This window comes from Xiphophorus maculatus, chromosome 3, assembly GCF_002775205.1.
Source record: "Xiphophorus maculatus strain JP 163 A chromosome 3, X_maculatus-5.0-male, whole genome shotgun sequence".
Taxonomy (NCBI): Eukaryota; Metazoa; Chordata; class Actinopteri; order Cyprinodontiformes; family Poeciliidae; genus Xiphophorus; species Xiphophorus maculatus.
This window is the reverse complement of record NC_036445.1, coordinates 27911608-27933756: the sequence shown is the minus strand read 5'-3', so window position 1 is coordinate 27933756 and position 22149 is coordinate 27911608. Positions and strand designations below refer to the sequence as shown.

Genomic DNA, 22149 nt, shown 5'->3' with positions numbered 1-22149 from the left:
AGAGCGCAGCCCATACACTGGATGAAGACAGACAGCCAAGTAGAAACCAGGGACAGGGGGAGGGTGTGCTAGAAGTCTGGCAAAGAAATTGAAAAAAGCGCCAGTAAAAAAATTTTTAAAAAGCCACTGCCATTAATGCCATGGATGTCAGCTTTTAATATCAGTACAATTCACCTGTCTGGTCAATTTCAGCTCACAGTATGGCGTACATGTAATCACATATAGCTCAATTACTATAACTGTGGAGACATCCAGCTGTCATCGCATGACATTGATGTAATTTCTTTCGTTTAGCCCCCAGAAGACGAGGAGAAAGCCACAAGAAGCACACAGCACAAACTGCCAGGAAAAAAAAAAAACTGTCAAAGCCTAGAGCACTCTGGGTAATGCAGTTTACTTACTGTGCTTGCTGAGGTTTTGGTTCTTCTTTGAGCCTAAAACATAAAAAAATAAAATAAAATAAAAAGGGTATGGAGATCTCATTGCATACAAAAACAGAAATGGATGAGGAAAATGAGGTGAAGACACGACAATGGGACAATAACGATGTTAACAGAAGACATGCAATATGTAGAATGATCTATATAAAGACTCAAACAACAATGGAAGAAATAGAATGGTGGGACAGTAAACAAATATATGTTCACATGTCAATGTCGCTTTAAGGATGGAAGAGTAAAAGTAAATAAAATCCAATTTAAATCGTGACAGGAAGGCAGCCATAATTTTAACTCAATCACTTTTTTTTTTTTTAATACAAAAGTTCCCAGCCGGAACTTTTGTATTCACAGGTTTCCGGTACGCCCACAAATCTGGCGCACAAGCGACATCCGGAAACAAAAAACGATCGATGAAAAAATGTTAAATTCCGCTTAAAAAAAAAAAACAATTTAAAAATCTTATGAGACGCCGGAAAAGACTATTGTTGAGTTCCAGTTGTGCTAAAAGGAGTTAGCCTATCAGAGAAGCTATTCAAATAGCAACTTAATGCTAAACATGTTGCAACAAGCGTTCCCAATGCTGATGTCAGCGTCCACAGACATAAAGATGTATTTTTTCAAAGACGTTACATGAATTATTATGGCTTCCTGACTAAGTATAATACCAATTTACATCAGTCTGATGGCTCAATGACCTAAATAACACATTAAAAACAATAAATATCTTTGTTTATGCGCTCATATGTCTGCAGGATTTCATATTCTAGCAGCAGGGTTTTGAACTGAAAATGTTTTCTTTGTCAATACCTCGTTTTCGATTAATTACAGACTCTGCAATTAGCTCAGTTAAAAATTTTGACCAAGTCCCACCACTACTTAGAAATTATTCATGTGATTTTAAGAAGTTTGCTTTCAGGAATAAAATAATAATTATTAATAATAATAATAATAATAATAATAATAATAGTTCCCTATACTGATCAAGAAAAGCAAGGAGCAAATATTTGGTGGAAGAGATTTTTTTTCGAGAATGGAGAAAATACCTCCACTGGTGATCAGATAAAAAAAACACAAAACATAAACGATTCATCTCATCTACAAGTTGATAGAAATATGTTTTCAGCACTCCCCCCACTCCCCATAAGTAAAGCAGAGGTCAGACAAACACACACACACACACACACATGTTTGCCCAGCTAACTTTGCGGGGACTTTCCATTGACTTCCATTCATTTCTACAGCCTAAACCTTACCCTTACCCTTATCCTAACCCTAATCAAAACTCAATTCACACCTTAGTCCTAAATCTGACCCCTGACTCAAAAACAGCGCTTCCCCTTGTGGGGACCAGGCTTCGGTCCCCACAAGGAGCAGTGGGTCCCCACAACGTAGTCTATGTCAGGAAAATGGTCCCCACAAGGTATTAGTAACAAACGCACACACACAGCTGCTACATGACCATCCAACCCATTCTCGTGTTGGACCATCTCACATGCCTCAGAAATCTGTACACCATCCGACCCATGAGGCTGCGACTTTAGCCGCTCTCGCTCCTGCTTTGGGAGCAAACGTCACTTTAAACTAACCAGAAACGAGCAGCTGAGAATCCCACTGCAAAAACCCCTACAAGCCCCTGATCACCACTCGGTCATAATCACAGTTCTCCTCAGAAGGTTCGTGCATCCCCAAAACAGTGCATCTCTGTTGTTTTGAACTTTGACCCCATCTGATTAAGACGGGGTTCACTGTAATACTTAACTTCCACTGCGAAAACTGCTCCAATTAGATCAATTGCACTTAATTGGAACTGTTTAAAATTGCATGAAATAAAACCAAAGACTGCAGTAGCTTCCAGTAGAAAAAAATAAATACATTTAAAAAAAGGTGATGCTAATGTAAGTGTTCTGAGAAAGCTTTCGGAATACTTAAGCGCTTCCTGGAAAGAGGTTGAATGGAGCGGCAACTCAACTTTTCGCCAGTCGAAGCAAATATGAGCCTCGGAGTGAATATCTAAGTTAGACAAACACTTCCATCCAAAACAGAATTAGTTCTAATGCTGTGTGCAAATTAAAGGGTGCGCTCTGTTTTAACCCAAACAAACAATTAAAAAAATAAAAATAAAGAAAAAACTGAGACCGAGTTTTGGACAGATGAAGCTTCACTTTTGAACACTTTTGGTGAAAAGCAGAAAAGCGGCAGAGCAGGAAATCGGCCGGCGTGGAAATCCGCGGCCAGGTCGGCAGCCACAGAGAGAAGATCCGGTCCTGCGTACCCGTCAGTGTCGCCGCTCTGCTTTCCGATGAGCCAGTCCATATTTATCCTCTCGCTGTGTTCTCCCGGTGACCTGCAGCGCCGTTCTGTATTGATCCCATCAGCCCAGTCTCTGTGGTCGCATTACAAGCCTCATATTTATCTGATGGAGCCTGCTGCCTGCCTGGACAGCTGCCGGGCACTGAGCGTTCGTGCGCGCGAGCCGACGTCGTCTACGCAGAGGTGTACGCGTGCGCCACTGCGCCTCCATCCGCCGCCCCCTGACCTCCCCCCACGTGCCCTAGTGTGTGCGAGTGAGAGCGGCAAGAGACTTGGCGAGTGAGTGTGCCGCTGTGTTTTATTCGACACGGGGCAGTAAAAGGAGAGAGTGTAAAATGTCACAAGTGACGTATTCAGTGTCCTGGCTGCTAAAGGAGGCCTGCAGGGCCGATCCAGTCTCAGTTTTCCGTCTCTTTTAACCCGCAACCTGCGTCCACTGAACTCCCTGTGACACAAGAAGAAGAAATAAATAAATACACCAACCTGTTGCAGTTTAGCAACTTGGTTCTTTTGCTCTTTCTCCACTTTTTATATCACAACAGAAACAGTTTTAGTTTTGTTTTTTGTATTATTATTTTTTTTATTATTAGATTTGTGTGACTTTGAACCGAGTTTCCAACAAAGACTAATGCTACAGTGCCCTCTAGCGGACAAACGGATTTCTAATGTTTCAAGAGACAGACTTGCACACATGGAAGTGTCTTTAAAATATGCACCGACTGAATCTTTTTTTTTTTTTTTGATCCGCTTCATGAGTCATTTGTGGTTCAAATTAGGCACAATCACAGATAAAAATGAATGGAAACTATTTTCAAGCAAAACCGTGCAGTTAAACTAGCAACAGATGGGAACTGCTCGGAACTATTAAAAAATAGCTTCTTTTTTTATCATTTATTTATCAAAAATGTTCTTTACCTTTAAATTACCACTTTGAAAGTCGTGAGTTTTTGTACACGTTACTAATTGTTTTTGATTTCAGTGGCAAAATCCAAATTTGCATTTTCACAAGTTGGATAAATTGTCCCAGTAATCATTGCGATAAACAATAGCATTGTTGTTTCGGAACCATTCTCAAGTTATGTATTTATAATGGTGTAATAATGCAATGTTGCCCTCTGAAAGACCAAGAAACTTGAATATTGCAAAAAGCATTTAGCACTGAAACTGGAAGGCATTTGAAATGTCCAAAACAAAAACACGACAAACCAAAAAACAATCAATTAAAACGGAAACCAAAACCACACACGACTGAAACCACAAATAAAATCTTGCTCTTCAAGAAATGTTAATCGGAATGGAAATGATCAAGCTCATTTATCACAGTTTATCATGTGATTAATTAATGAATTAATTGCTTATCGCGACAGGGCTAAAATCTTTCAAAAAGGGTCCATTCATTTTTACATTTTTAAAAAACAATATAAAGGTGCTTATTGAGGGGATTATCTAGTTAAAGACGGGAACCGGGCCAATGATTCTGAAGGCCAACACAGTCAGAGTGATAACTGGATCATGAGGAAGTGATGTGGCTCAGTGAGAAAATACCAACTACTGTACATGCATCATTAACACTGCCCCCCTGCTGGTCAGGAATGCCAGCAGATGAAGGGTCTGTATGAGGTAAGTCAAGTGACGCAGAAGGTAAAGTTTCACTTTCACTGCTCCTGCTGTCATAACGCGGTAAAATATCAACATGCTCAGTTACCGGATACAGGCAACTGCTTAAGAAGAACATCTGAAGCTCATGTAATCAAAGACACTGAGAAGAAAGAAAAGTTCTTAATAGAGTTTCTGTATCAGTATCAGTTTCTGAAATATGTCAAAATATCATCAGTGGTAAAACTACCCTATTAGCAAAAAGAGGGGGGAAAAAAGCAGAGAAAAATACTCTGACTGTAAAGTCTGACAAAGACGGTGTTTTCCTAAACAACTTAAGTCAGAACTAGTCCACTTCAGGCAGCCATCCTAAGCAAATCAACATGCTGTGTGTGACGTTAAGTCTTTTTACAGCAAAGTTATGCAAGTCAGAATCCCCCCCCCTCCAACTCTAGTGTGCAACCTGCAAATCTTAAAGAAAGGTAGAACGCGCTAAATATAGCAGGTCAATTTCTGTCAGTCGATGAGGCGGTGAGACACCTGCTCACTCAGCCTCTCCGGTAAACGCCAGGAGAGCCGCTACTGAACGCTTCCTCTCCGTCATCAAAGAGGATTAGGAGCGGCGGACAGGGCGCTGATGACTTCCTCAGGTATGGGGCGCTGGCATGGTGAGATAAGGCAGGGCAAACGGGGACGACGAGATGGCCTCGGCATAGACGGGTCGGCCGGCTACGGCGGCTGGGCCTTAGAAAGTAAAGATACGATTGAACGCACACGCCCCCACTCATCAGAATAGGCAATCGAACAGCATGCAAGCCGGACCTCCGGACCGAGAACTAATATTCAGATTGTCAAATGGGAGTTGGCAAGAGTAAGTTTTTTTTTTTGGTGGGGGGGGGGAAGCGACGGGAAATGGCTAATCTGCAGCCAAATATAACTAAAAGTCCATCTGTTTCCTTAGATTACCCGCCAGGATTCAATTGAGCTGCCTCATATCTCCCTTCCCCGAGAGATATCCAAGTGGCAACGAGTCAGCGACTCGCCACGCAGCCGACACGTTGACAAGTGCATCTTTTTCGTGCGAGGGCTCACAAGAAACATACGTACAATATTCAGTTTTGCAGCCACTTTATCACACAGTATGACACATATCAACACCGTGCCTAGCATTTAGAGAAAAACTCACAGAGTCTGTATTCTTGAACATATAGATGAAGAAACATTTGTTGAGTCTCTGGGTAAAGTTGGGTTCAAAGTCATAACACATCTTTTTTTTTTACAGCAGCATAACCTTGCTCTGAGGATTGTTTTTGGTAAAATATTTGAGTTTTTTAATGTTTAAAAGCTAAAAACAAAAAAAGCTTATTTTTAGCAAAATGATCGGTGTCAAAACATTGAACAACCCACTTTCTGACCAACGTAGCTCTATGTGGAAATGTAATTGATCCCCTTAAGAAACATTAGTTAGCCTTAATTACGTTTTTTAGAGAATCAAGAGCTCATGTCACATGACATGAGCCCGCCTGACGGCACACAGTGGGCTAGGATCTCAAAACGTAACACATCATGCACTGATCGAAAGATATCCGTCAACTAGTCCCTGAGGGCCACCAGACAACCCAGAACAGCTTTAAAACTCTACAGGCCTTACTTCCATCAGCTATCCTCAGTACCAATGACTTTCACATTAAAGAAACAAACGGGAGGGAAAAATGCCACTGAAAACATCCTGATGATCCCCAAGATCTTCTGAAAATATTTCATGGTGTTGGAACCCAGCCATGAAAGACTAAACTACAACCGGGGAAGAAAGACACTATTAATCCCAGATTGCACTGCATTAGCCCACTTTCAGTTCAAAACACTTTGTAGGTTTTCTCAGTTAGCATTAAAATTAGCTTGATGACGTGAAACATTTGATTGTGACCAAAAGTCAAAATAAGAAGAAATCGGCGAGACGGCAAATGCTTGTTTTCACTGCAGCACATTCATACCTGTGTGTCACACCAGACCCAGTTGGAGACTTAGCTGTCACTGATTTTATTTCTCTCACACATTTGAATTCTGCTGTAAACACACAGCCATGACACCCCCAGTGTCTGAATCACTTTTTCCTCTCACATCTTACAAGTTTATCTGCTACGCTAAGCTGTGTGTAGCTGGGGCTGGACAAACGTCACACATTTACCTCTGTAATGTGCTAGCCTGTCAGGGATTTGCTTGCTGTCTGGTGGAGGTCTGTGTCGCGGCCCCTAGCCCAGGCTCTCCAAATGCACGCAGTGCTTTACAAGCAAAAGCCGTTGTGCATCATGTTCAGCATGGTACCATCTGCATTAGATTCTGCTGATTAAAGTATTTGTTAGATCAAACTCACACTGGAGGATTATGCGGTGGCCCTGTACCGTCCGCACCCACACACTGCTGCTGTTGTCTTTGCTTCGTATCGTATCACCACTTCCCACTTTGTTCCGCAATCCTATATTACAACTCGCAAATCACAGTTGTTATTGTTTTGTCTAAGGGTTTAATTTTTTTTCTTTGACAGTAGAAACTTTATATCTACTGACTGCTATGTTTGTTGTTTATTGGGTCTGAAGACCGGGCCATTTATTTTTTATTATATGGAGGACTCCCCCTGTAGGATTGCACATTTTTACCCACCACAACAGCAGAGTTCAGAATTTGATTAATAACAAGGAAATCAGATTACTACTGCAATCATCTTAGATTGTTTCACAGCTGTTTAAAATTAATGTGACTGGTCAACAATTGTTGGCAAAGTCTTCGATTTAATCTGCATCTCTGACCAGAAATCCTAACATTTGAATACATTTCTCAGTCTGTATGTCGCTGTTGTCTTTAATAATTGTGCTTGTCCTAACATGTCGTTCTGTGTGAACACCAGGTTGCTTCTCCTGTCAGCCTAACCTACTCGTTCTGACGCAGACGCATTTTCATTACGTCTGTGATCAGCACTTTCTTGGCAGTTGACAATGTCCCGTCTCCCGTAAACGCCTCAACAGCTTCTCTGGGAACATTTCAGACGCTCAGACGTGTTTCAGCTCCGTCCGCTGCCTTTTTCTGCGTGTTAATCTAGCTGGATGAAGCCCACTCATTCCCATCCCTTCATCCATGCCAGAGACACAGAAACATCACAGCCGCTTGGCCAACACCAGTTCTGCCTGATCAACATTTTCTTGTAGAATTTACAGTCACGTGATCCTACGACGGCCATTGTAGATGAAAAAGAAAAGAGGAGGACATTTCTGGCACAAAATCTCACAAGTTTTGAGATTAATCTCAGACATTTTCTAGAACAGACAAGGACATTTCTTTGCTTGAAAAGTCGACTTTTGGAAATTTTCAGTGTTTGAAAGTTCTGCCAAAAAATCTCGGAAATTTTCTAGAAAAAAACAGACGTTTCTAAGTTTGAAGAGTTGAACGTTTGACTTTTGAAACTCAAGAATTTCCTTGTTTTTCTAGTAAATGTTAATCTTTTCAAACTCAGAAATGTCCTTGTTTTTTAATTGAAAATTCAGAGTTTTAAATTTACGTTTTTTTCCCTTAGCTACATTGGCCCTAATGTGCCGTCGTATTATCCAACTCTTGGTTTCCTTGTAAACAATTACCTAGTGGGTCAGTGATGAAAAAAATAGGGTTAGTATTCCGCTGTGTATTATAAAAGATTAACTAGCTGTTGAGATGATGTCCAGAAATTAAAATAAGAAAACATCTCGAATAGCATATATAGCAGTTAAAAGTGTCCTATTACAAGTATTTGCATACTTTTAATTACATTTAGATCTCTAAGTCTCTGTCTCTATCCGAGATTTTTTGGGGGATCAGAACTAGTGAACCAGTAGAGAGCCAGTAATGTTCTTCAGACTTAACACCAAAACAAAACTTGCACATCATAAGTTGAAGAAAATCTTGTAACCGTTTGTAGTATTACAAAAAAAAAAAAAAATTCTTACTAATATTCTACTTTTATAAACATTCTCTCTAACGCTCCTCAGTCCGTTGTTTAAGCAGACACACATGCTGGAATTGTTCCAGGTAGAAGCAATGGGTGGACTGTTCTAAAAATGTCTCACACTGAGGGTTATAATAGCCCAGTCATAGCTAACAATAGAGCGGTATTTGATACCTGGCCTATTGTTGACCCATCTCACTCCACTCCTTCTTTAACCAATTCATCCCTACAGGCAGGGCTGCTTCTTGGCTATGGCCAAACGGTTGCCAAGGGCACCAGCTACAGAAGGGGGCGCTGCTGGGACAACTCAAAGAAGCAGAAGAAGAAAAAACAGAGTGGAATAACTATTAGAGCTAAGGCACAGCACTCCATGGCACCTTTTTTCCTATTCTCTGTATTGAAAATAAAAATTTGAAAATATTAACAACCTGCCCATGTTGCTCACTATGCTAACATCTTCCTAACTTACAGTGCAGCTAACATTAACAGGCAGACTAAGTTGTCGCTGAAGGCGGAAGTTAGCATATCGGTAGCTTCTGACAGAACTATTTCACTGTTTGTTTTCCACGTGGAACATTAGCATGGCCTTATACGAGTTTGAAAGTATTGAAATAAAATATTTTTTCTCATAAGCACAGCTATCAGAAAAAACACACTGCGGCTATCGATATTTATTAAATTATCCTCTGCAAAATATTAAAACTTAACTAGCTTATCTGCGAAATGAAACTTTTAAGACATACAACTGTTGATGGGCACTACTTCACTCCCCAACCCTCTCATTTTTTTTTTATTCTTTTTTTTTAGGTTTCCCTTTGAGGAATTATAGGCTCCCACATGTACTTATTCCACCACATCCTGGCTACACAGAGTTCAAAGGTCAGAACATTCATCAAATGGACAGATGCAAAACTGCCACACACAATACGACTTCAATTAAGTTGAACTTGACGACTCTAAACATCTGTCTGACGGCCGGCAGATCTGTTTAAATTCGCTTTCTGTAAAATCCCTAATGAAAGGATTTTCTTGCGTCAGTCGCCTCTCTGTGCAGATTTAAAGCCAGCCATGCAAACAGCCATCCAAGCAGCTGGCCCCCTGAGGATAAGGCGAAAGGTTTCTGCTGTGTGTCAACTCCAGCACTCCAAGTTCTTTTCAAATTTTTGCATCTTCACTGAAACTGAACTCCTGTTATTTGCCGGTCCCCTACCTCCTTGGTCAGCTGCTACATTTTCATGGCACCTTATATATAGTTTTTACTGTATTTCTTATTTTTATGTATGAAATTGGATGAATGTTTGTATTTTGTGTTTATTTTATGGGACTGTGGTTGGAAATTAGCATTTTTGCTAAAATCTGGTACATTTACGACAACAATGTATGTTCATTAAAGCTGCAGTATGTAACTTTTTTTTTTTAATGTTTTTAAAAAAAATAAAAACTATCATTATGTCATCACAGTATAATATCAGGCAGATAATCTGTGAAAAAAAAAGTAGAGCTCCTCTGCCTTCTCCCAGTGCTCCCAGTACAAACTGCAGAAATACACTGCTCAGTCAGAAACAACCAATCAGATCCAGGAGGAGGGTCTTAGCGCTGCCAATCACTCTCGTGCTCACCCTGTCTCACTAGCTCTTTGCTAAACTACAACTGGTTCACCACAACATAGCCTGCCGCCAATGCTAAGGCTAGTTAGCATAACCACAGATGTTGGCAGATAAACGGTTTTCTGTAACAGTAGGTTGTTTTTCCATCATTGGCACATTGAGCAGTGTACAAGAGGTTGATTGACAGCGCTAAGACCCTCCTCCTATTTCGTATTGGTTGATATTTTTATATTTTTTGCAAACCGCAGTAGTAGCACTGGGAGGAGATTGATTTTTTCACAGATTATTTGTCTCATACCATACTGTCACAACATGGTGACGGTTTATAATAGACATGGAAAAAACATATTTTTGTAGAAGTTACATACTGCAGCTTTTATATGCGTTGTTCAGTTGAAATAAAATCAATCAATTCATTGTTGTTGTGATGGTAGCAGTATTTTGTAAGGGAGAAGTGGTATTACGGAATTAGTTGGAGATCCTCTACTAAAATTGCAATCCCAGGATGGAAAATTAGCTTTTTGTGCTTCAACCCTCAGCAACATACTCATGTGAATTTTATTTGTTAAAAAAAACAGGCTCTTCTGCTTTTAGGCTGATTGTAGTCCAATGCCTTAAATGTCACAGTAGTGATCGCTCTTTGTCCTTCACTACAGTGTTTATCTCAGCTGGTCGCCTTGGCAATCTCTACCTACAGCAGCGTCCTCATCCACAGCACTTGTTTCAGCAGCGTAATGCTCCTAAACATCCCACCTCCTGATCAGCGCCACGCGAGCAGCAATCGATACAAACAGCGTTCGCTAGAATGTTTTCACTGCTGACGCTGCTGTGTTTAACGTTTCCTGTGAAGCCAGCTCAAGCAAATGTAAAGTTATATTACAGTATCACTGCACCACTTATTACATAATGAAATATCACAATTCCCTTGTCGGGAGGCCTCTACGGAGCAACTGTGTGTGTGTGTGTGTGTGTGAGTGGATTTGCTACATGTCTGTGTGCACGGCGTCGGGTACTTGTTTTAAAAAAAGCACTGGATGGTTTGAGATTTAGGCCAAACAAAGGCGTGTTTGAAGGGCCCGGTCGGCAGCGGCACACACGTTGCTGAGTCACTGGCTTGCACCTGCTTCGGCCAGCTGAAACCTGAATGAGTAAAACTTGGACAAACACACACCAGGGAGGGAGAGATTACAGCGCCCTGTGTAAACTACTGCTAGTAAATACATCAGCTCCCTGACAAAAGCGCCTGTGTTGAGGACATTTTATAATTCATTTAAATTCGTTGTAAGCAAAAATTTTTTGTTTTCAACGACCATTCGTTTGGGTTAGATGTGGATTTCATTGCTAAAATGAAAATTTGATTTTGCAGGGTCAGGCATGTATCTTATAGCTGGCCGGCAATATGAAAACTCGCATAATGCTGTCCAAATTTTGTCTAAATAATCTCATTAAATTGGATCATCAGACTTTGTTTAATATTAATTTTAAAGTTTGCTTTCTAGTTTTGAGATTTAATCCCATGTGTTTCAGTTTATTCTCTAGCACAGAATAGTTTACCTCTAGGGTGGCAAAAGTTAAGCCGCACTTCAGAGTTAAAGCAAAGACGTGAAATTGAGAGGGTAAAGTTGTAAGATTTCTGAAAATGTTTTTTTTTTCCATAACATTTTCAGAAATGTGTTCCTATCATTTCCGGTGACAACAGACGACTGCATTCATCCAAAAATAATATCCTAAAATAATAACAGATGTCTGTGTGTTACTTCAGTATGATTGTGACTTCCCTGGAGAAGAATAAATAAAAGGCATTGGCTGAATATAGCACTCTTCCCCATACAGCACTGCTTCAATTTCAAGAAATGTTGGTCAAAAAAGATTTGCACAAGCACCATAATAGTTTTGTTTAAAGCTGCTATTTGTAACGTTGACAAAAAAACGTATGTTTTTTCCGCATTTATTAAACCAGTCATCTTGCTGTGACAGTATAATATGAGACAGATAACCTGTGGAAAAAAACAAAACGGACTCCTCCACCTCCTCCCAGTGCTACTATTGGAGTCTGCAAAAACGCAGACCAAAAACAACCAATCAGAGCCAGGAGGAGGGTCTTAGTGCTGTCAATCACCCTCCTGTATGCTGCTAAATGTGCTATGGGTGAAAAAACAATTTACCATTACAGGAAGACTGTTTATCTGCGCTCATCTGTAGCTATGCTAACCAGCCTTAGCATTTGTGGCAGGCTACGTTGTGGTGAACCACCTGTAGATTATCTATCTGATATTAAGCTGTCACGTCAAAGTGATAATCTTAACAAATATGTAAAAAAAAAAAAAAAACATCTTTTGTATAAGTTGCATGTTGCAGCTCTAATGTAAGTATTTTATTTCATTTGTTTTGATAAATTACATCCAGCCTTCAACAGGAATTCCTCTTTATTTTCCGGTAGGTGGCAGCTGCCGTCTGTTGCCTAGGTTTCCTAGACAAGTGCGTCCCCACAGGTTTTCTGCCTTTTCTGGAGGCCTGGCAGTGTATTGGCTACAGCAGGAAGCTGAGTGTGTCCGCTTCCGCACTGGAAGCATGAGATTTCTATGAATGGAGCAAGCATGAGATAACGTAGTCTGATCAAAAAGCCGTGTGTTTCCCGCTTCCACCGTCTGCCTCTCTCACCAGATCTGCACAAACGTTTGCAGGAAATGCTACTTTTTTTTCTTCTTTTTTGTTTTACCTCCACCGTTCACAAGTCTTAACTAAGAAAACAGTATATTTTATTAGAAATCACAGGCAGTCTGGCTCTTATAAACTCCACCTCTTATTTTTTGCCAAGGACATTTCAAACTCCGAAGCCAAGGGGAAGGAAAGGAAGAAAAAAAACAAAAACCTTCCCAGCTTTATTGGAGGGATAAAATCCGGACAGCCAATAAAACTACATGCTGACGAATGCAGATGTCATTTAAAATAAAACCAAAGGAGACAATAGGAGCTGGTGAAGCGCGGCTGTGTCGATGGGATTTTGAGGCGCTCGTATCGGCAGAGAGAACAGATAGGATCAAAGACGTCAGCGTCTCTCCTCTCATTTGTTCTCTGATGTCCTGCTCTCCTTTCCTGTCCTCTCTGCTCCTCTCCCGTCCCGTCTCACTTCCTCTCTTTTCCAAATCTACGGTACCTTCTTCCTGGTCGTCCCAGTTGCTCCAGCTGTTAGGCCGTTCGATAGCGAAACCGGAAGGCCCAACATCTGGACGTCACCGAGTGCTGGATACTGAACCCTCACTACAAATCGACACCAAGGCACCACACTTTGAACGTACGCATCCGCCACTATGGTTTTTGTTTTGGATAACATCTGAAAAGAGCTCTGGGCATTTGTGTTCAACCAGGGCTACAAAAGTTTTGGATTTCTCATTGTAGATTCGTTTTATTTCGTTGTGACTTTTTTGCTTGTCTACTTCGGTTAGCTTAAATTCGTTTTAAGAGTGTATTTGTTTGTTCTTGCTAGGCTTTAGTTAAATACTGTTTAGTTGATGTTTAGTCTGTATTATTCATAGTAATAGTTTTAGTTTTTTCATACTTTTGTTCACTTTTAGATGCAGATTTCAAAAAGGTTAAACTATTGTACTGTAATGAATAATCAGCAGAAGACGCCATCTTCAAAAAAAAAAAAAATGGTTTAACAACAAAATGGTGTTTTCTCCAAAGTTTTGCTGTTGCCATTTTGCAGACCAACATAAGTTCCAGCAGGAGGACTAAGGAACGCTCTAATTTGCCGGCAGCTGATGTAAACGGCTTGAGCGGAAGAGAAGAAGAAAAGAAAAACAATTTCACATCAGTTGAAAAGGCTAATACATTGATTCATAAACATGAAAACTATTATGTCTCGAGTTTAGGTATGTTTTAGTTAGCTTTATAAATGCATGACATAGTTCCACTTGCTTGTAGTTTTTTTTCCAGTTGCTAAATGTTTTTATTTAATTCAGTTAACAAAGTTTTGTTCATTTTAGTGAACTATAAAAACCTTGTTTTCAATCATCTCTACTCTGATATCCCTGAAGCTAAACTAGCCTAAGATCCGAGTCGTTCCATCAATCTGCCATCCAAAAAATGGTGGTATTTAGGGGTGTTATCACACATTAAACTTGCAAGACAAGACGAGACACTTTGTCGAGTTCGTGAGAATGAGTTGAGAGTTGAATATTGCTCTCGAGAAAACTGCAGAGATCAAATTTCTGGAGCAAAAGCGTCCATTGATTGTTAAGTGAACCATACAGACGACGACAAAAGGCTATTTGCTGAAAGCCTTTGTCGGAGGCTTTCAGAACCCTCGGAGAAGTAATTAAGCCAAAACTGTACAAAAGAAATAAATATAAATATTTTGCATGTAAGACAAAAAAAACCCCAAATACATCTTTGTGTCTAACTACCAGAACTCCTCAAGTGGTTTTAGCTTCATCCGGTTCCAATTCTGCCAAAAGAATTCTCATATTAAGTACTTTTTGCTATCCGTTTATTAATTGTTTAATTGAAAAAAAATAGTCAACAGAACTTGGTAAGTTTGATAAGTCCAGCAGAAAGGGCTGAGCTGCTCACATGTTGATGTTATTCAGGGTTTATTCAGCTGCAGATGCATCCTTTGCAACAAATGACTAAACGTTCACTACAGAAATGCTGTGCTATTGCATTTTAGGCAACAAAGTGTTTATTTCGGAATTTTAAAAACGGAACCGAATTATTTATTTACTTGCATCTTTGAGCGTATTTCCAACACTGTATATAAAAATTCCAAAGTGGTTAAATGAAAAATCTGTAGAATGTGCCTTTTTTTTATCCGATTAACCAATTAATCATCAGAATAATCATTAATAACCGATTACTAAAATCATCATTAGCTGCTGCCCTACTCTAAACTGTCACTGCATAATATTTTTTTTTTACTCACTGAAATTGAATTAGCTTTTCTTCTCACGGTGCAAAACTAGTCAAGTATTTCTGAACACACTGTCCAACACTGCGCACTCTGCATTTCACTGTAAAGACATCCGATCTGAGACCAACTACGTGACGCGTCAACCGTCCGTGACTACTACACGTTGTTCCTCTAATTAGCTTGATGATGCATTCATTTGCAGCGCGCTCTGCTTTACAGAGTCAAGACGATACATCCTCTCCTCCACTTTCTGTTTCTCTCTCTCCCTCCCTGAGGGAAAGTGGTGGGGGGATGGAGTGGGGGGTATTTATGACAGAATGTGCTCTCTGCCCAGGACGGCACGAGTGAGAGTGTACAGTACTCTACTACACTGTGCGGCGGAACGCCGTGGAGCTTTGCACCCTCATCGCATCCTTAAATTTGACTTTTAATTTAAGCTAAGGCGTTAGCTTCCGCCACGTTTGAATCGCCAGCTGCTGAAACTCCATCGGCGTGTACGCTTATGGGACTCCAAGATGTCCGTCACTTCCTGTTGTCGGTTCGCAAAAAAAAGTGTACAGTAGCAGAAAAATATCCGAGGTCCAGGCTGGTGTGACGTGTGTGTGTGTGTGTGTGTGTGTGTGTGTGTGTGTGTGTGTGTGTGTGTGTGTGTGTGTGTGTGTGTGTGTGTGTGTGTGTGTGTTCTCCTCTCTCTTATAGCCTCCAGGGACACAGGACCTCTCAGGAGCACTGACCCAGCTGGTACACCGAGCACACCGGAGCACAATCAGATAAACGACCAGCAGGGAGACGAGAGGGGTAGGAGTGTGGGAGGACAAAGGGGAGGTGTGTGAGTGTGTGTGTGGTGAGGGACGACTAGGGTGAATGGAAAAAAAAAAAAAAAATTGGATGTGATCAATCACGGCTAATTTTAGGTCTGCGCACTTCATGTTGAACGCCGTGCTAAAGTTGCAATTCTGCAGCCGTACTTTTAAAAAGTATCCACCCTTCTACCGACTGCCTGAAACGAAGGATAAAAATAGCAAATGAATCACAGTTTACAGTTGGAATTATAATAAAAAAAAATAGATTTAAAATGACTCTGAAATCAGGTTGCTAACATTCGGCTACAGATAACAGTGTCAGCTAGCTTAGCAGCTCAATACACTCTGTGGTTACCAAAAGTTTTCATACACCCTTTTCCACTCTGTCACTTTACAGACACACACTTCATTACAGCAGTGTATAATTGTGAATGTGTGTAAAATAACACAGAGTTTTAATTTTGTGTGTGTGTGTGTTGGGGGGGGGGGGGTTGCAAAACAAATCTGAAAAGTGTGGTGTATGCTATTGTGTTAAAGCTAAGAGTTATTTGCGTGGCTCGACACATGCACTTTAGAGTCCCTGATCATGCACATAGGGTATAATTCCTCATATTCTGAGTTGGATTATAGTCCGGACTTTGATTCCGACTTGTTTAGGGCTGAAACGATTAATCAGATTAATCGCAATGAATCGATTATTGAAATAATCGTAAGCTAATTTAATAATCGACTGATCGTCAACTGGAGTATACAGGCAAAAAAGGCAATTTGCTCACAGAACAACACTCTCAGAGCAGTAAGTAAGCCAAAACTACATAAAAAATATATACATTTTGTATTTAAGATTTTAAAAGAAGTATATTCTACCCAGAACTCCTCAAGTAGGCTAGCTTAGTTTTAGCTTCAGCCAGTTCCAATTCTGAAAATAAATAAATAAATAAAAAGTAAAAAAAATAATCTTTTAGCCTTTGATACAAATAATCAAGCATTCACTCATGGAATGCTATGTTATTTCATTTTAGGCAATAAAATGCTTATTTTCTTACATTAAAAATGAACATTATTTATTTGCACCTCTTCATGCTTTCTAATAATGTATATAAATTAAAAAAGCCTTACATGGTTAAGCGGTAAATCTGCTAGAACGTGACAATTATTTTATTTTTTATCGTCGCAATAATCTAGAGAATAGTCAGTTACTAAAATAATCAGTTGCAACCTTAAGCTTGTTTCCCACCAGGATTTCCTTGTGACTGGCTAAATTTATCGTACAATCAACTCGGAAAAGAATCCCCAACGCATGATGCTGCCGTGTTTCGCACTGTGAAGTTCTGTGGGGGGTTTTTGGTTTCCTAACCACACACAGCATCAGATCTCCTGTTTCGGTAACAAATCTCAGAAAAATAAACGGCTCATGGCAACTTAAAGACACGGGCGCGAGCCACGTAGTGAGAATCAAACAGAAACAAGCTGCAGTCTGGTAGCGTTAGCCTATTCTGGTCCTCAGAACATCTCGCCCTACATGTTGAATTAAACCCCGTCTGACTCAGTGGACTCAAAACACTCAGGGTTGTGGGTTTCTTGAACCACAAAGAGGAAACAAAGTAATGAAGATTTAATGTTGTGGAGCTTTAGCAATATTTCTGACTGCAATTTAGGATGCCTCTGTCCATTAAATATTTATAGTCATTTCCCAGCCTTTTTTATGTGTGTATTACATCGTCGAAAATTATGCATGAGCAAAGCTGAATTACAGGAATAATCCTTACGCTCCACGTCGGTGGGTTTCTAGGGCGCATTCACACCAGCCCTGTTCAGTCCGCTTTGGTCGAACTCCAAGAAAGTCCGGTTTGCTTGAGGAGATGTGAACGCGCAATCAAGACTCTGAAGCGAACTCTGGTCCGCCTAAAAACATCGGTCTCTGTTCGGTTGAAGGGAACTCTGGCGCAGTTTGGATGCATATGTGAACGTCAAGCGGACTGGAGACCGCTCCGAAAGCAGGAGGTGAACCGTAGCGCAGGGCATTCTGGGTAAATACAACCAAAACAAAGGCTTGTGTCTAGCGTTAGCGGCAGAAATGGCTTGAAGTTTTTGGTCATAGAAAAAGAGAAATTGTGCACTTGCTAAAAATCTGACGCCACTCCATTTTTGTTTACATTTTCTGAAAAAGAAAGTAGTTCCTTCCTTGGTGCGGCGCCACAAACAAGGAGGTGAACGACTTTTTCACAGGGTTTGTTGTTTTTGTTTTTTGGTTGTTGTTTCTTTGATACAGTACAGTGTTGAAGTGGACCACACCAGCTGAAAACGTTACGCGCTAATTTTGGTCCCCAATCCAACAGAATGTAGCGGACTATCAGGTGTGAATACGCCCTGTGCTGAGCACCATCAGGCCACATGTAGGCCTCAGTAACCTAAAGAACGCTGCAATCTTGCATACAGTTACCATCGTCGTGGTCAGCTGAACTCTTCCTGGTGAATACATATATATATATATATATATATATATATATATATATATATATATATATATATATATGTCTTTACGGTTACAAATAAAAGCAGGAAATGGGAAATGATGTTATCTAATACTTTTCCATCTCACTCACACCAAACCAACAAACAGCTTGACATTTCAGGCTGTTTGTTCTTGGTTCTCAGTGGAGAACCAAGAAGAAAAGAGAGGTTGAGCCCCAGGCTTTCTGTGGGTCAGCCCATCCCAAAACAGCTGATGCCTGGCTGGAGGGCACACGGAGCGCGAGTGAGCGGACCGGGCTTCCCGTAATCATTATCACCGTGACCATAGACTGAAGCACCCAAGTCCAAAAGGAGGTTCTTGATAGCACAGCGTCTCTACCTGAAGTTCATTCCAAAGACTGTGTGTTTTGTTTATTTGTCATGACTGAAAATTGTTAAAATGTTGGCTTGGGGATGGATAATACATATGGACTTGAGGTTTAATCACAATATGCATGGCAGCAATCCACGCAACACAAGCACAAATTCTGCTCTTGAAAAATATTTTTAATACGCTTCTTAAAGAAGTGTGATTTATAGCACTGAACTGCTCACTGTAACTGCTTTTGATCGTATTTTCAAATATATTGATAATCTCATTGAACAAACAGTGGAGGAGATAGTGAAACTAACAATCCCAACAATACGGACAGTTTACTAAACATTAATCGCAAGGATGAATCAAAATTCTTTTACAAAAGTATCACGATAAATGATAAATGACACGATAAATGCGTGTTGAGCGCCACCATGAACTCTTTTTTTTTTCTCCACACACACACACACACTGCAGCAAGAATGAATCAACTCAGGCAGAGAGCAGCTAATTACATGCAAGTCAGCATTGCTGGATTTCCGTCCCCGCTCTCTGTAGCACCTCCGAAGAGATGACAGTAAGTTGGCGAGCCCTGCGTGCTGGAGGCTCCTCTCGTCCTCTCCTCCATCCCGCCATCCTCTCAGGATTCCCTCGGTTAGACTACGCACTTCAACGTTCGGACTTTCCACTTCTTTTTTTTTTTTTTACCTTTTTTCTTTGCAGCACCAAACCAAAAAACTTCTGTGTGGTTTTTTTTTTGTTGTTGTTTTTTTTTTTTTTTGGAGAGACTGGATTGTCGCTCTTTGCGTGAGCTAAATGAGACGTGGGAGTTTGCTTCTGACACTCACTGAAACGCCGCGAACGATCCGATGACAACTTAATCCGCCGCGGTCGTACCTTATTGCGGGGCTGAGCGTATTAAAGCTCCTCCAGGACATGTTATGCTTGTGTGATTCATAGGTTTAAAAAAAAAAGTGGGGATTTACTGTTTGATGAGTCAGGGTGAGTCACCAATTATGTAAAGACAGTGGACGTCAAAACAACTCTGGCGATTGTGAATTGAAACGTACAACAAAAAATGACTTTGCTTTTGAGATATAAGCACATTTATTTAATTGTTAAGAAAAGACAATCTTCTGGAAAATCCGAACCGAAAATATTTTTTTAATCTCTACTGTATCGTGGGACCGTACAGCCGCTGAGCCAGAAATGGCATGCAGAAAATATCTGAATGTTATTTTGTTTCTAGTCTTAGTTAATGTTCTTTAATATTGCCACCTTTCCTAAAAGAAGTCCCTTTTTTTTGTGCCTATTGCGTCTTTTGGAAAGACGGAGGTGGTGACATTGTTTGCAAAAAACGGAAGAAATAAATCACTAGTGGCAAAAAAAAAAAAAATGACAAGCCATTATTATTTTTAGAAAAGTGACAATATGATGTGGCTGTGGTGATATTTTTGCTCGCAAAACACAACTCGAATACAGAAATAAATAAATAAATAAATTACTCCATTTCGCAACAGGATATGAACTTGTACGCCTATGTTTACTTCCGGTAAACAGTTGGCAGGAGCGCGTGACATAAAAACAGATCGTGTTCTACTACAGTGGTTCTCAAATGGGGGTACGCGTACCCCTGGGGGTACGTGGAGGTACTGCAGGGGGTACGCGAAGCTTTTCAAAATATCTTTAAAAAATCAGTAGGCTCCTCATAATAAGTCTTGGGAAAAATTAGTTTGTAAAAAGTTCGATAAAATATAAATGTGTGTTCATGCACTGAATTATTATTTATGTATATATTTAATTTTGTACCATTACAGAGACCAATATAAATTAGCAGCGTTTTGCATATTTCAGTTTTGACTGGTTTTATACCTTCCTGGTGGTCACCGTCTTCTGTTTTTCTTTTTTGTTTAACCATGCAATGTTTGCAATATGGATGTATTTGTCAGGTTCACTGATATAAGTTATTTGGCTTTAATAAATCAGACAGTGATTTTACAGCACTGTACCTCTTTTTTATTCCAAAAATGTTTTGCCCGTGTCAGGGGGTACTTGACTAAAAATATATTTTTAAGGGGGTACATCACTGAAAAAAGTTTGAGAACCACTGATCTACTACTCAGATTTCCAAGAGTAGAATCATCAGCCCCAGACGAAACTTTGGGATAAAACAGAAAATGTCACACCACATATTCTACTGTATATCCGTTTTATTGGCGTCTAAGTTGTTCTCCGTTTGTGCTTCTCTCTCTCTGTGTGTGTGTGTGTGTGTGTGTTGAGAACTCTAAAAACAAAATCGAGTAAAATTCTCAACAAAGTCAAATTCTCCGGAGCCGCCCATCCAAACGATTCCTTTTGCATTCGGTACGTTATGGAATATCGCCCTGAAAACAGAGCGCTCCCTTTCACCTTTCACCCCTACGAGAAACAGAAATGGGGTAGAAAACGTGAAGTTGTTTTGGGGTTGTTGTTTTTCTCTCTCTCTCTCTCTCTTCCCCATGAGGAGGGAGAAACAGAACGAGAAAGCGGGCGGAAAAGGCCTGGGTGAATCACACGGCACGTACACTGCAGCGGCTGAGGCTATTGCTGCGTCTTATAGAGGACATGAGTCATGGTTGTCGTGCAGCTGCACGAGGCAGGGGATTGCGCAACTTTCCCTCCTTCAGGAGCGCGGCTTTGGGAGGACGGCATCACAAACAATCTTCGCCAGATAGTGGCAGGAATCTCTCATACTTCAGTGAGTGGCACAGATTTGGTGGTAAACCGCCTTAGTCTAGAGGCTCGACAGCCATTGCTAGAAATGAGAAGCCGGATTAGCGTCGTTAAGGGCGTGTGGGAGTTTAGGGTGCCGGTGTTTGCGTCTCCCACTTTTTCAGTCACTAGTTTGTGGAGTTTCTTCACTTCCACGGGATCTCATCTTAATTACATCATCTTAAGAAAAGAAAAGAAATAATTAAAATAATAATTCTTCTAGTGGTTGGAGAACAAACACGGAATTATTTATCATCCGTTTAAACAGCCGAGAGCTAAAAAAAAAAAAAAGAAAAAAAAGTTTCTCATCTGTGTTCTTTTTTAGGAATAGTTTTTGTGCGTCTCTTGTTACTATATGATTCTTGTAAATTGTACTGAAGTTTATAAAAGAAAATAGGAATCATGTCCAGAACCAGAACCAAACGCAGGGACGCAGCATTCAGCTTCTATGCACCGCAGATCTGGAACAAACTTCCAGAAAACTGCAAAACAGCCGAAACACCGAGTTCCTTTAATTCCAGGCTGAAAACCTGATCTGTTTAGGAGTTGCTTTTGACTCATAATAAATGGAAAATTGATCAATATGTCTGATGTGCATCGATGGTTTTGATGATTAGTGTTTGACAAAATGTAACGTTTGGTGCTGGTTTCAAAGTTGATGGCTACGATGTTTCTTATGATGTCGAGCACTTTGGACTGGCTTGTTGCTGAAATGTGCTCCACAAATAAGCTGTTTGATGGCTATAAATATTATCTAGAAGAAATAATTAAGTAGAAATTGTCCAAAACCAGCAGCTTTGTAATCCCACAACGAGAACAAGCCACAATCTTCTGAATGGACACATTACATCGTCTAAAAACTACAATTACATATATAGACACTGGCACACAAACACACTCACAACGTTTGAGACTTTCTGCATTTTG

At 40.3% G+C, this 22149-nt stretch overlaps 1 protein-coding gene across 38 annotated transcripts in view; it reads right to left on the bottom strand.

The window, feature by feature from the left end:
• Positions 1 to 22149, bottom strand: part of rims2 (regulating synaptic membrane exocytosis 2) — a 157397-nt gene that overhangs the window by 132060 nt on the left and 3188 nt on the right. For 23 of the 38 annotated variants that reach the window (XM_023330850.1, XM_023330855.1, XM_023330876.1 and 20 more), the window contains one exon: positions 402 to 434. The exons of the other annotated variants lie outside the window; for them this stretch is intronic. In XM_023330850.1, the coding sequence (XP_023186618.1) occupies positions 402 to 434 (33 nt within the window). The remainder of the gene's footprint in view (positions 1 to 401; positions 435 to 22149) is intronic. 38 annotated transcript variants of the gene reach the window in all.